The 13,417-nt window shown below is 36.6% G+C and overlaps 1 protein-coding gene across 8 annotated transcripts in view; it reads right to left on the bottom strand.

The window, feature by feature from the left end:
* The window catches only part of PHF14 (PHD finger protein 14), a 106,345-nt gene that overhangs the window by 67,789 nt on the left and 25,139 nt on the right, over positions 1 to 13,417 (bottom strand). For all 8 annotated transcript variants that reach the window (XR_008354392.1, XR_008354390.1, XR_008354391.1 and 5 more), the window contains exons 14-15: positions 11,686 to 11,854; positions 3,632 to 3,775 (exon numbers count right to left, since the gene is read on the bottom strand). Coding sequence is in view for 4 of the 8 variants with exons in the window: in XM_053468392.1 (XP_053324367.1) it covers positions 3,632 to 3,775; positions 11,686 to 11,854 (313 nt within the window). In the remaining 4 variants the exon portion in view is untranslated. The remainder of the gene's footprint in view (positions 1 to 3,631; positions 3,776 to 11,685; positions 11,855 to 13,417) is intronic.

The following is a 13,417-nucleotide window of genomic DNA, read 5'->3' as shown; positions in this document are numbered from 1 at the left end:
AGGGGGGTCTTGCTGGGTGATTAAGGCTGACACATTCTATTGGTGTACCATAAGGCAGTATAATAAGAACCCGTGTGTTTGTCTAGACTAACAGAGCTAGAATACACATTTGCAGGCAGCAAAAACAGAGATACCAAGAACACTGAATTATGTAAAAATTTTGAAACCAAAAATCATACTTTAAGAATAATAGCGATACAAGTGTTTCAAAAACTACTGTGAGAATTCCCTTTTAGGGGAAAGGGTGTTCGCATGAAATGATAAAAATATATCACATGGGGAAAAAATATTCTTCCCTGAATATTAAATACATTGCTATAAACAGTGACTTAGTTTAACATTAAAGAACCTGGTTTTGTATACATTTTGATTCCTTTATCCTCAGACCTAGAGGCTGCCATTGTTGTTATTCATGTGGATGGCTTCAGCCGCACAAACACCATACTGAGCTCATTCTTTATGGTAATGTTAACGAAATATGTCCATCCACAGACTTATTAGCCAGTGTGTCTGGCCAGCTGATTAAGACTAAGCAATTCTATTGTTTGGCACAAGCAGTATTGGTGAGGAGTCCGGGTGATTTTTGTATTGGGCTAAAATAACTGAGCTAGAACACATACAAATGGCTAATATACTGCTGTCTAAACACATTTAAGCGCAAATTTGGTAAACATTATACCTTTATTGCATAAAGTATAACGGAATGCACGCTTTCAAGATTGTAGCCTAAACTAAATTTTGCAAAAAAGGTTTTAAAAAAAGAAAACGGCACAATATTTTTGAAATAAATTTAATCCGATACTAGTAATAAAAAATGGTGGGAGATCTCCTTTAAGAGTTCTAGCATAGAACTAAGTGTGGGTATTTTTAATGTGACAATTACAAAGGTAACAAGCCACTTGATACTTCTTTTAACTGACTTCTCACAATATCATTTAAAGATCACACCTCAGCACTGCAACTAGTAATGTGTACGAGAACTCAACTCGGAGTATAAGGGTTAATGAAAAGGCAGATGTTTTCTAAATTGGAAAGCAAAAGTTTAGACCGTTCCCAACTCAATGACAAATTGACGAGTAACATTTTCCTTTATGCTGAAACTATTTTTATTTATCAGAGCATTAAACAGAGCAACTGCAACATAATAGCAGCTGATTAGAAAGTTTGACTTGTTTGGGGAAAGAATCTGCACATGCACAACAAAAAGTGATAGACATTTCTGTTTGCCATACCAATTATTTCTACACAGTATATTACGAATGGAAAAGTTTTATGATGTTTTCAACTTTAACTTTTCTGCAATATTCTGGGTAGCAATTAGAACCATTTTACCTTCAACAAATATTTATCAAGGCATTTCACAGAAATTCTGTTTGTTCTATGCCATAAGCGCATAGACAGTATCACTCTGGTGCTCATTATAATACAGGCAAATGCATATTCATTCTATTTATTGCTTAAAATGTGCCAAACAATAATGTTTATTTGAGTAGATACTTGCAAATGCTTGGGTCGAATTGGTCCCGTACCAATAGTGGTTGTTTCACTACTAGTGTGATTAAAACTGTGTGTGCATGCACATAGTAAAGATGTTACACATTGGCATCACTGTCTGTCCAGTCTGTCTGTTTTATTACTAGGATTTATAGAACGCCCTCAAAAGCCACAGAAGTGTACAATGGATAAAGAAGACATAAGTTGTGTATCGCATGATATTTTGGACTTGCAGAAACAAAAAAGGAAGAAGACTAAATTCCAGAAGCACATGTATAGGCTTAAAGATAACGAAACAAATAAAACATAGGTATTATATGGACATTAGTATGTTATCACCTTATATTGTACACGTTTAAAAACTTATGTTGCTTTGGAGGACAATCTTCTTGGTGATCTAAAATCTTTCCCAAAGGTTAGGAGTCCAAAAGAAACAAGTTGTATTATGTCGCATTAGTTTACTCATCTTTGGGGAAACACTGCAAAACGCGTCAAATGTTTTTGAGATCTACATCTCTAGTGCAATTGATTTTGCACCACAAAATTTTGAAGTTCTACTGTAACATGTTGAGTTTATTCTTGGGTACAGACTCCCTTTAAGGTCATTGTTTATCTAAGATGTGCGCTATTTAATAACTGCAAACCCACAGATTTATGTTCCCAACTATAAGACAAATAGCATAACAGAGATGCCCCTTTATCTGAATTTAACTTACTTCAACATTAGTGAAGATTTACTTGGCATATTAGCCTTCTCTGTGTTTTAATTGATCTTGTGTATAATTTCCATCCAAGGTACTCCAATCAGTGGTCTCACAGATCATCGGCAGGTCTCCTAAATGGAGTAGACTGCTGACCATGGCATTGGTAATTCCAGCCAAAAGCACATTGTTAGGCCCCTGGTGAGGATGGGGAACTGAGCAGCTTGTCTATTTGCCAAACAGCCTAAATAGGTAAAAAGGCTAGCAACCTTAGGGCTGAACATAGTGCCTTCAGATCAAATATTTATCTTACACGTTTTATAGTTAAATCATTAGAGCAATTTCTTGACAAAAGATGAGAAAACTACAGTTTGATGGTTACGTTTTTGTCTATATACAAGTAGAGATTTCTATTCACACTTAAAGAACGCATATACATAGACTGATACATCACAAACCTCAAGGGGCCACTGAGCTTTAGAAACAGCCATTCTGGATGTAAAAGTGACACAATATCTATGAAAATGGTTATACATATCTATAAAACAAGTGGTTCTCTACCTTGGCCTGACTGTTTAGTGCTGGTCCTGGTGGCAGATAGCTCTAACACTTTTTATTATTATTATTATTATTATTATTATAGGTCCGGCAGAAACGACCATCTAACCATTACAGGAACCACAATATTATCTCTGTGTGTTACGGACAGTCCCTGCTTAAAGAGCTAATGAATGAAATAGCGGCAAACATAAAGTCAGGCTTTTGCGTACCTTTCTTATATTTGCATTTATAATTTAAATAATTGAAACACATTATATCAATATTTGCTATTCATATCTAAGGGAAAAAATAAGCTTACACAAGAAAACAAATCAATATTTTTTTTTATTTAGATGTAATGAAAACAGCCAGTCAATCCAGTGCATAAAGAAAACATCACATTTAAACAAAAGTTAATGTATAGATGTGCATCATATATTCTGCATATGTGTGTATGCATATGAGTAACATATAGACATCCATATACACACATAATCTGGGCAACTCAGATCATCAGCTCTTCTGCATATAATGGGCATTTGGTTCTCTGTATGGGAATATTCGGTGAAATCGATGTTTTTCCCCTTTTAAACTTTTATTAAAAATTCAAAACACACCCTACCTACCTACAGTCATATAGCAGGCAGGTAATCTTAACAATGATAGTGCCTTTAGCAGCAATGAGATTAAACAAAAAAATGTAAACCATTTCTGGTAGACTTCAGCAGCAGACACCCTATTTAGCAGCAGACACCCTATTTAAGTAATGTAGCTCCAGCATTGAAATAATGCAGTCACTTGGCTTTTGGTGACATACAAACACAGGGTTATGTGTACAAGTCCTCTTTACACAACTTGCTATTAGTTTAGGAAATGTGCAAAGATTTTCACATTACCGACAAAAGATCACTTCGTTGAGAATGTTCATGGTGTAACTCGGGCTGTCTGGTGGCATCTGCTGCTGGTTTCTCCTCCTTGATGTCTTCAGACTGTTCAAAATGTAACTGAGAGCTTTTCCTTCTTCCTCTATAGCAGTGTTTCTGAATAAATAAAAAAATAAAAATGCTATAAGATACACATTGAAGTAAAAATGGCGCATGCATTGTACGAGTAAATGTCAATAAAAAGATGAAATGGCAAACGATTTCAGGCTAATGGTACAAATACATGATTTAAACTTAAATCTCTTGACCTTTCTTGTCTTTGTACAAATGAGCCCTCTTGATCTATAAACCTTGACGATAACTGACCCTCCTGACTTAAATTCATTATAACAAAACCTATTAAAGACACTGTGTCCTCTTTACAAGACGCTCTTCAAGGTTTATCTCAAAGGGAAAAAAAATAGAGGAAAAAAGTTAAAGATCAAATCAATGAGGCCGAGAATTAAGTCAACATGCATCAGAAGTTACAATCTGCACTTAAAGACCAGAGAGTGCTGCAAGATAAAAGTTGAACATCGGCAAAATCAGAGCAGAAAGCGTAGCTTGTGAATTATTGGCATCTCTACAAGGTGTGAAAATAGGACACTATTAAAGGTTAAAGGAGGGATTTCACAAAGTACTGGTTATATAACTTTATAAATGACAATATACAAGGTGAAACAATAATTTTATATGGCAAATACCCTTGCAGAGTAGTAACGCAACGTAAAAAAAAAATGTATTCAAACATTAGAAAGTCATAGTTACTGTCCGCTTCAAAGTGCAGCCAAGAGAATTCCAGTACTTTTAAATCAAATTTTATGACCGAAATACTTGAACATGAAATGTACAATAATCTAATAATCTAAAAAGCAGTAACAAAAATACACCTTAAAAAAAAGATGTAAAATACATGTTCACTTTCAACCGTCCGAGTACATAGCAAACATTAAATAAAACGTGCTTCCATTTCAAAGACATTTTAAAATATTTGCTTCTATACAGCATCTATAAAATCTGCATCTATTCAAAGTAATTAGATTTGTTATTTTGGGTAAATTTGACTACTTTCATAAAGGATAAATATATAAGCCGCCAGGTACTCTAATCATACGACAAACATTTCTATGTTGAAAGTCAGCCATATTAGTTTCGTCTCTATGATGTTAAAAAGGAGCTATGACATCAAAGATTCATAGTGGCGAAAACCATCAGTTATTCTAATGTTATTGCCCAGTTATGACACTAACCAAAACAAGACCAATCACACAAATGTTTTCTTCATTAGTCGCAATTCCTGAATGAAGACTAACTGAAATCCCATATTACTCCAAAGCAGGAAGTTGTAGGACACTTCCTGTCGCTATATGCACGACACATGATCCCTTAGCACTAGAACTGTTTATATACATTATTTATTCCTCTGTAAAGTTACCATCATAAATATTTCAGGACAAGGCAGTAGTTTAATATAAATAAGCAAAATACCAGTTCTCAACACAACAGAAAGGCAAACAAATCATTATTGTATACAGGCTTCGGGACAGGGAATTACAGTTTTTTTTGAAAGCAGACATCCCCACCAGCTAGAAGTAAAATATATTGAAATAACAGAGTGGAGTCGACACTTCAGATGTGCAAATACCTTCCATTACTGGAATAATTCAGATGTAGGCCAGGAAGAAGTGTGTGTGTTGTGTATAATATATATATTATATATATATATTTTAAAATGTTTATTAAAGTGAGTGTCACCACTAGTCTAGGTGCTTATCATGCATTTTTAATCTGCCTTCTCGAGTCCACTGCTCGTGTTTAAAAACATGCTTTCGCCCTAAGGGCTTTTGTCAATATTGAATCTTTGAGCAGTACCTCTTTTAATTTCAAATGTTGAACACTCTGCTGGTATAAGCAGAATGAAAAAGGTAGCTACTGCTACCGTGTCCTAGTTTTTAAAATATGTCACTAAATACCCATTGTCCATTTTGGAAAATAGTACGAGTCCAGCTTCACTCCTTTTCCATCCTTGCTACATTAAAAATAATAAATAATAACCGTATGTGCAAATATACCATCAGCTCCACCAAAAAAAGGACAAGAAAATGGCATGTGAAAGAGCAACCCATTAAGAAAATGTTAAAGATACAGGCTTTTACATTAAATTCAGTTTAAAGGAAAATATTTTTAGACAAATGTACTATATACACATTTGAGTTTTTGTGTAGTTTTTTGCTCCGTTTCACATAAGACAGAGGGCTGCCATTAGTTTTTTCGCTCATGTGTGGATTTTCTGGTCAATGAGCACGATCTGAATTTTATCGATTGGTTGAAAGGACTAAGATACTAATAAGACTCTTATTCTCTCTAATGCAGGTCTTCATGCATTAACAAAACTTCAAAGGCCAAGTCTCATAACCTTCACTGTTCCTTTAATTATAAACAAAAATGACAATAATGCAATATTTATGTCTTATTTGTTTAAGATGCACCCTCGTCCTATTTTGATGTTGAATGCATATTGGAGTTCAAATTACTTGGACTCTAGTGCCTTTTACTGCAAGTAAAAGTGAAGTCATTCTTTTAATTTTGGAGACCGGCCCCATTTAACTCCTCCCCAGCACCCTTAACTGAAAGCAAGGTGCATACCTCGATATGAAGCCCATCACATTTCCTCGGTCTATAAAAATGCTTTTTATTATACACGTAGTTCGCTTCTGCTTCATTAGGAGTGGATTATACAAAAAGTACAAAACAAACAAAATTAAAAAATTAAAGTTTCTCTTCTTCACAGCCTGTAGCTAAATCGCACACTAAAAATGGAGCAAAATTATTAGTATTCTCTTCATTTTTTTTTTATTAAGTTAAGTGAGCATTAATCTAAAACTTCACTGTTTAAAAATGCATGGAATGATAAAGATATCTATTATTAACTTTTGGCTATATTAATGTAGTACTTTACAATTCATGAGAAAAATAATGCTTGCAGTCACTTAGTACATTCTGCTTTTGTCCTCCTCAAGACAATAATTCTGCGGGAAACATCATTAAACAGAAGGTATGCTTTATAACCCCTGAATGTATTAGGGGTATTTTGTTTTGTTGAGCCTTTGTGACAAGAACATTTAAAAAGGGTCTTTGGTAAAATAATGAAATCAAGCTTGACGTAAGGATTAGCAATACTATAATAATAACTATTAAGATTTAGCAATAAACTTAAGATCTCAAGATTATACTACACTGTACATGTCTAGAGCTCAGATAGGCTGCATCCATCCCTACAGTAAATTAAGCTGGGCACTACATGGAAACTTAAGCATTATGGGAAATCTGGTAGGCACTTAGGCCCACTCATATATAAGACTGCCTGGTCGCTTATTGACTATGCACAGGCAAAGGGGACTAGGGTAACTAGATGCTGTATTTAACCCCTTCGAGACAAAGGCTGATTTTACTTTTTGTACCCTTTGTGACAATGGCCTTTTTAACATTTCTGCGCTGCTTGTGTTTAGCTGTAATTTTCTTCTTTCCCGTTTACTGAACCCACACACATTAGATATTGTTTTTTTCAGGACAAGAAGGGCTTTCTTTAGATGACATTGTTTTGATTGTATCATATTATTTACTATTAAAATAATTATAAAATATGGTGAAAAATTTAGAAAAAAATGACTGTTTCTAACTTTTAGTTGAAAAATCTTTTACTCATCTATAAAAGGTAATGAAAAAACCTGCTAAATAGATTCTACTATTTGTCCTGAGTTTATAAATACCCAATGTTTTTATGTTTTTTTGCTTTTTTCTACCCATTATGGGGCAATAAGTACAGGTAGCATTTTGCTATTTCAAAGCCATTTTTTCCAAATCTGGTAATTCTTCCCCCCTTGTGCCATTTCGGGTATCTTTGAACCCGGCCAATGCAATTTACCCCATCGAGTCATATATTTTTGAAAACTAGACAGCCCAGGGTATTCCAAATGCTAGTATTTTAACTCTTTCCATGCACCATATCTACCACCAGTCTTTGTCAAACTTTGTGGTAGTCATTTTTTTGCATTTGGTTTTCCACACACATTTTAATTCAGGTATGAATTAAAATGTTCTCGTATATGTCACTATCACAAAACACCCCAATATGTGTTCAGCAACATCTCCTGAGTACAGCGATACCTCACATGAATGATTTTGCCTGGCTGTTTTGGGGCAAAAGGGCCACATTTGGGGCATGCGCTTTTTTCAATGTTGAACTTTGGCATTTGGGGATCCACTGCCCATGCCCTATTTGGTACATCTTTGAGCCAGGCCATTTCAGTGTGCCCAACAAAACCATATATTTTTCAAAACTAGACACCACAGGGTATTTTAAATGCTGCTATTTTAACTCTTTGCATGCACACATTTTACCACCAGCATTTTTTCAAAGTTTGCAGTAATATTTTTGTGTGTATTTTTCCCACACACACCTACTTTATGTATGAATTTACAGCTCCTGGTATATGCCGCTGTCGCACGACACCCCATAATGTGTTCAGCAACATCTCCTGAGTGCAGTGATACCCCACATGCATGGGTGTGTCATTTTTTGGGGGAACTAAAAGGCCACATTTGGTACGTGTGCATTTTTCTAATTGGAAATTAGATGTGTGGCCATCCTTCCCCCCGTGTTAATTGGGACGTTGTTGAACCTGGCCCATTCAATTTACCCCATCAAATCATACATTTTTTAAAAGTAGACACCCCACGGGCATTTAATATGCCAGTATTTTAACTCTTTCCATGCGAGAATTGTTTTAAGCTAATATGCTAATTTTAGGACTTGCTCACAAAAATATATTTTTTATATATATATATATTTTTTTTATTTTTTTTTAAAAAAATTTTAACATTTTTTTTCAACTTGGAGGTTCCCCTGATAGTGACATCAGTGGGAAATGATTTTTACATTTTACTGTTTTTTTACTATTTTTTTCTAATTATTATTAATTTTATTTTATTTTTTAATTTATTTTTACTAATCACACTGTGATTAGAAAGCTGGGCTCCATTGACTTGCATGGTGAATGCAGTACCTGTATTCAACCTGCAAGTGGAGCCAAAGTTCTCTAGATGGTCTGGACCATCTAGCGAACTTTTAAAATTTGTGGTTCCCGTTACAGGACGGCGGCCATCTTCCTTGATGGCGAAGATTGCCGGCAGCTGCGGCTGTGACCGCTCTCCGGAGCGGTCACAGCCCATCAAAAGGTTAGTGTTTGGTGTTGCTGGATGCCTCCTGATCGAGGCATTCCAGCGACACGCTTTTAAAACGGGCGTCCGCCGCCATACAAAGTATGGCGGATGTTGACGCCCCGTGGAGGGGCCAGAGATAGCCCCTTCGTGCCGATCGCGGCGTTGCTGAATGCCTCGAGGTCGAGGCATTCAACAACGCTTTTTGGGTGCAGAAAGCGATAGTAGATCGCTTTCTGCACCCGTTTAAAGACGTGCCGGTCCTGGCACGTCAATTGTCGTAAAGCACATGCTTTTCCGTGCCGTGCCAGGACCGGCAATTGTCATTAAGGGGTTAAAAAAGGTACAACTTTGCATAACGTGTTGGTATTCAATACGTTTTGAGATAATAAATATAGATATCTAATGAGGGTTATGGAGCTAGACAGACTCCAGTGCAAAGTTTGAAAAGAGTTCATATTATCGGAACAACTAATGGAAAAGCCCAATCTGCAGGAACAGTTCATTGATTTCTATACATAACCCCAATGTGCCTTATATAACAAGCAACCACAAGTAGAACTCAAAATGCATTGGTACAATGAAATTGCTTGACAAACATGATTCAAAATATTTGTAGTCATTAGGCAGCCATTATGTTGCTGTATTAAAGCCGAACCACTTTTGCACCCTCGGCCAGCTAGCGAGGTTATTGATCGAGTGCAGCAAGCACCTTGCTGGCTAATCAATAACCAGCTCAATGAGACTGTTACAATAATATCTGAGGACCTTTCAGGGCAGGCTACCGGAAATTCTCCCTCTGCTGGGGGGGACTTCACAAGGGGACAGGGGCAGCGACAGCCAGCCGCCGGGGCAGCGACAGCCAGCCGCCGGGGCAGCGACAGCCAGCCGCCGGGGCAGCGCGACAGCCATATTATGCTAGCAATGCTTAGGGGTGGGCTAACCCATGTCTTGTAGGTGTGGCTAAACACAGCTCTTCCAGCCTGGAAAAAAAAGAGGAACCTGACCTGGAGCTGCAGAAAAGAATCGCTTCATCCGGAGAGTTCCCAGGTAGGATTACAACCTTCCAGTAACGCAGCTGGTATTAAACAGGAAAACCATCAAAAAGGGCCATCACTGCATGCAGTTAGATGCAATGAGTGTATTATCTGATCCCTTTAATATTTTATGTATAGATTTATCTCTCAGAGCATCGACATGGTTACGGATAGGTTAAAATAAGATAGCACCATGGAAGGATGGTATTAAAATCGCCCACTTAAATCATCCACTGCTCTTGCAATATTTCTTATGTAGATAAATGCTTATTCTTTAATCCCAGAGGAACAGATGTGGAAAAACTGCACAGTCCTTCAGCTCATACAAATGCATTCGGATCTCTGGGAAAGGAAAAACCTATTAACTCCACTTAAATTTTAAAATAAATTGAATTATTTCACTTTATGTACAGCAATGTTGTGGTCTAGTGATTCACTTTTACTGTTATTGATTTCACACGAGAAACAGAGCACAGCATTTCTGCTCTATATAAACTTGGATGGTAGATTAATAGAATCGTTACAAAATAAATACCAGTCAGCAAAAGCCAAGATTGCATGAGAAAAAAAGGGAATATTTCAAGAGCCAGTGGCTTCTTATCCTGTATACTCATGGCAAAATAAATCTAGCTATGTCATACCAGCTATGTATAACATATGAGGGCTGTAAAACAAATACAAAGAAGGATTACTAATCCGAAATCCACCCATTTAAAGGTGCTGTTCCACTTATAGAAATCATTAACGATAGCCAATTTTATTCTAACATGAATTGCAGTACCTGTTTTTTGTCACATGACAAGTATCATGAACAAGGCAAACATTATGTATAAAGATTATGTATAAAGATTTATTTACGATCGAGGTTTGAGCCTTTAACAGTACTAGTACTAATATTTATAGTGCTGTATTTAGTTGTATCCAGCAGTGTATGTAAAACAGTACCTACAGTACCTTCATATAACATGAAGATTTTGTTAACGACCACAGTGACGTGGCTGTACATAAGCAAGTTCTTATGATAAGAACCCAATAGTCATTTTAAATAAGATGGCTTCCACTGATTAAAAAGCAGATCACCAACTTTCAGGATTTTGGTTTCTGTTTCACAATAGTGAGTGGTAAGCCAGTAAAGACAGCAGCCAACTGTACATATCTCCTTATCCGCTGACATATACAGCAGCCAGATCTAAGGCAATTAAAACCTGCCATGGGTTGATGGAAGAGTGGAGCCGTCCTACCTGGCTTGCACGTATCAAATTGTAGATGGTTGATAAGGTTGGGGGACAAGGAAAGAATATTCTGTTGAAATTGTGCCTTTTTTACTTTTTTTGGGGGGGCGGGGGTTATCAGTCACACGATATAACAAACAGGCAAGGAGCTTCTTAAAAGTTTTTTTTCTGTGATTAACACATTCATAGGAAAGAACTTTGACAAAAAAAAAAAAAAAATCAATGTTCCGGTCACATAAACAAACAGCAGAACTTTTTCACAGTTGCTGTAACTAACCACTGAAAGAATCATTTTCTTCAAATTGTGAGTATGGTATGGTAGGTACTTGAATCATTCTTCTGTAACATTAACCACCTACTACCGAAGACCACAATTCTCAGTCTTTTCTCGGGAGGAAATATTGCTGATGGTTTGGCAAGATCTTGAGAGGTACCAGCCGACTACCATTTGGCTAACCCTCCTCTAAATGAACTACAGTTTTGTCTGCCAACAGCCTAGCGCATTGTAGAAGTTTTAAAGCATTTTCCATAAACTTACTGTGCTTCTCAGAGGGGTCTTTTTGGTGTCTTGTTGCATATCTTGAGACACAAATTTGACAGGTTCCTTTATCTGTCGTCTGGATCTCTTGGTCCCATTAGGTAAAGTTTCCATGGCAAAGTCAGCTTCCAGATCACTGCTGCCAGCCTGATCACATTCTGAACACTGCCTAAAAAAGTAAACATCAGGACAATCAATGAAAACTGTTAACAAAACACGAATATACATTTAACCACTCACTCATTGTGTAATAACGCAGGTAATCTGTGAACATGTTTTTTTGAAAAAACAAAATGTGTGACAAAATGTATGATCCAAAGAAAACTAACCAATCAGAAAGATTTCACTAGCATCCTGGTATGTAACTAGGTAAACATACAGTGTATATATATATATATATATTATATTCAGACAATGCTGCAATATTAAGGAGTACAAGCAACTTCTAGTGAACAAGCATTTTACAAATGCCCATTTCTTATCAAACACCTAACCATCAAGCTGTCTATCTTAAATATAACAAGAATACCTGCAGGTATGTTTTTCACTGTCACTATTTTTTTGCTGTATAATGTAAACAAGATAAAAACTTGTGTGAGGTGAGGAAACCCACTCATGAAATGTGGGACAAAGCAGCAGATCTGAGTTTTGGTAAGTAGAAAACCCACGTGGTTTACATTTGATTTCACTTAAAAGCCTCAGAGAGTGAATAAAAGATGATTCATGAAGGGGATCGTAGTAACTCACAGTAAGTTCTAATGATGGCGTCTTACATGATATATGCTGTAACGTAAAGCACATGCATGTTTAAATGAAGCGGTGTTCTCATTGGCATAGCTCTCCCTCGTCTAGGGAGTGGCTTTGTATGGAGGAGGGGCTAGCCTAGATGGCCTTTGAGTAGCCAGGAAGTAGGTGTGGCCAAATGCCTCTCCTCTGCCAGGAGGAAGAGGAAGGTGACGCCCAGGAAGTTCCTCTGTATGCTCATGGGAGCTCGGGGGTAGCGAATCACTTCAGCACAAAGAACGGCCAGGCCAATCTCCAGCCTTCAACGAATGGAACCCCGACCCGGTGCCGTGTGCTTTACAACCGAAACATTTTATTTTAGGGGCAGTGTTTTATTCATATTCAGTAGTATTTTGCTAGTCAAAGTACTTCTTATAAACACAGGCTTAATGAGTTGGTAATACATTTTGTGTGTATATATAATACACCTTTATGTATATGTATGTTTAATATTTGCTTCTGCTCCCCAACTATCACGTCACAAGTCTGTCAGTTTACTTGTGATTATAATAATAAAAAAAAACATTTTTAACAATTTCAGTTGTTGAGTTTTGAATTCTTACTATGCCAACGGCAAATGATATATAATAAAATAATTACTATGCTGACAACTGTTAACATAAAATATTTTTAACATGTTCGACAGCCAAGTGAGGCAATGGATGCATAGGGCTCCAGGCTTGTGTAAGCTATGGGGGCATACAAGCACCGTAACACTTATACTTTAATGTGAAGTTTTGTTGTTCAATACAGCGCAACTCTGGCAAACACAATATTTTCATAAGATAAAGAGGAAAACATGAACAAAAGAACAACGTGCTAAAACCGCAGATAAACTTCACCTTTAAAATGATGGTCTATTATATGCCCTTTGAATTAAAGATATACAAAGGATGATCTTAAAAGGAAAAGGATGCAATCAATACAGCTCAAGTTCACAAATATAATC

The sequence above is a fragment of the Spea bombifrons genome, chromosome 5, assembly GCF_027358695.1.
Source record: "Spea bombifrons isolate aSpeBom1 chromosome 5, aSpeBom1.2.pri, whole genome shotgun sequence".
NCBI classification, from domain to species: Eukaryota; Metazoa; Chordata; class Amphibia; order Anura; family Pelobatidae; genus Spea; species Spea bombifrons.
This window is presented reverse-complemented; position numbering and strand designations above follow the sequence as displayed.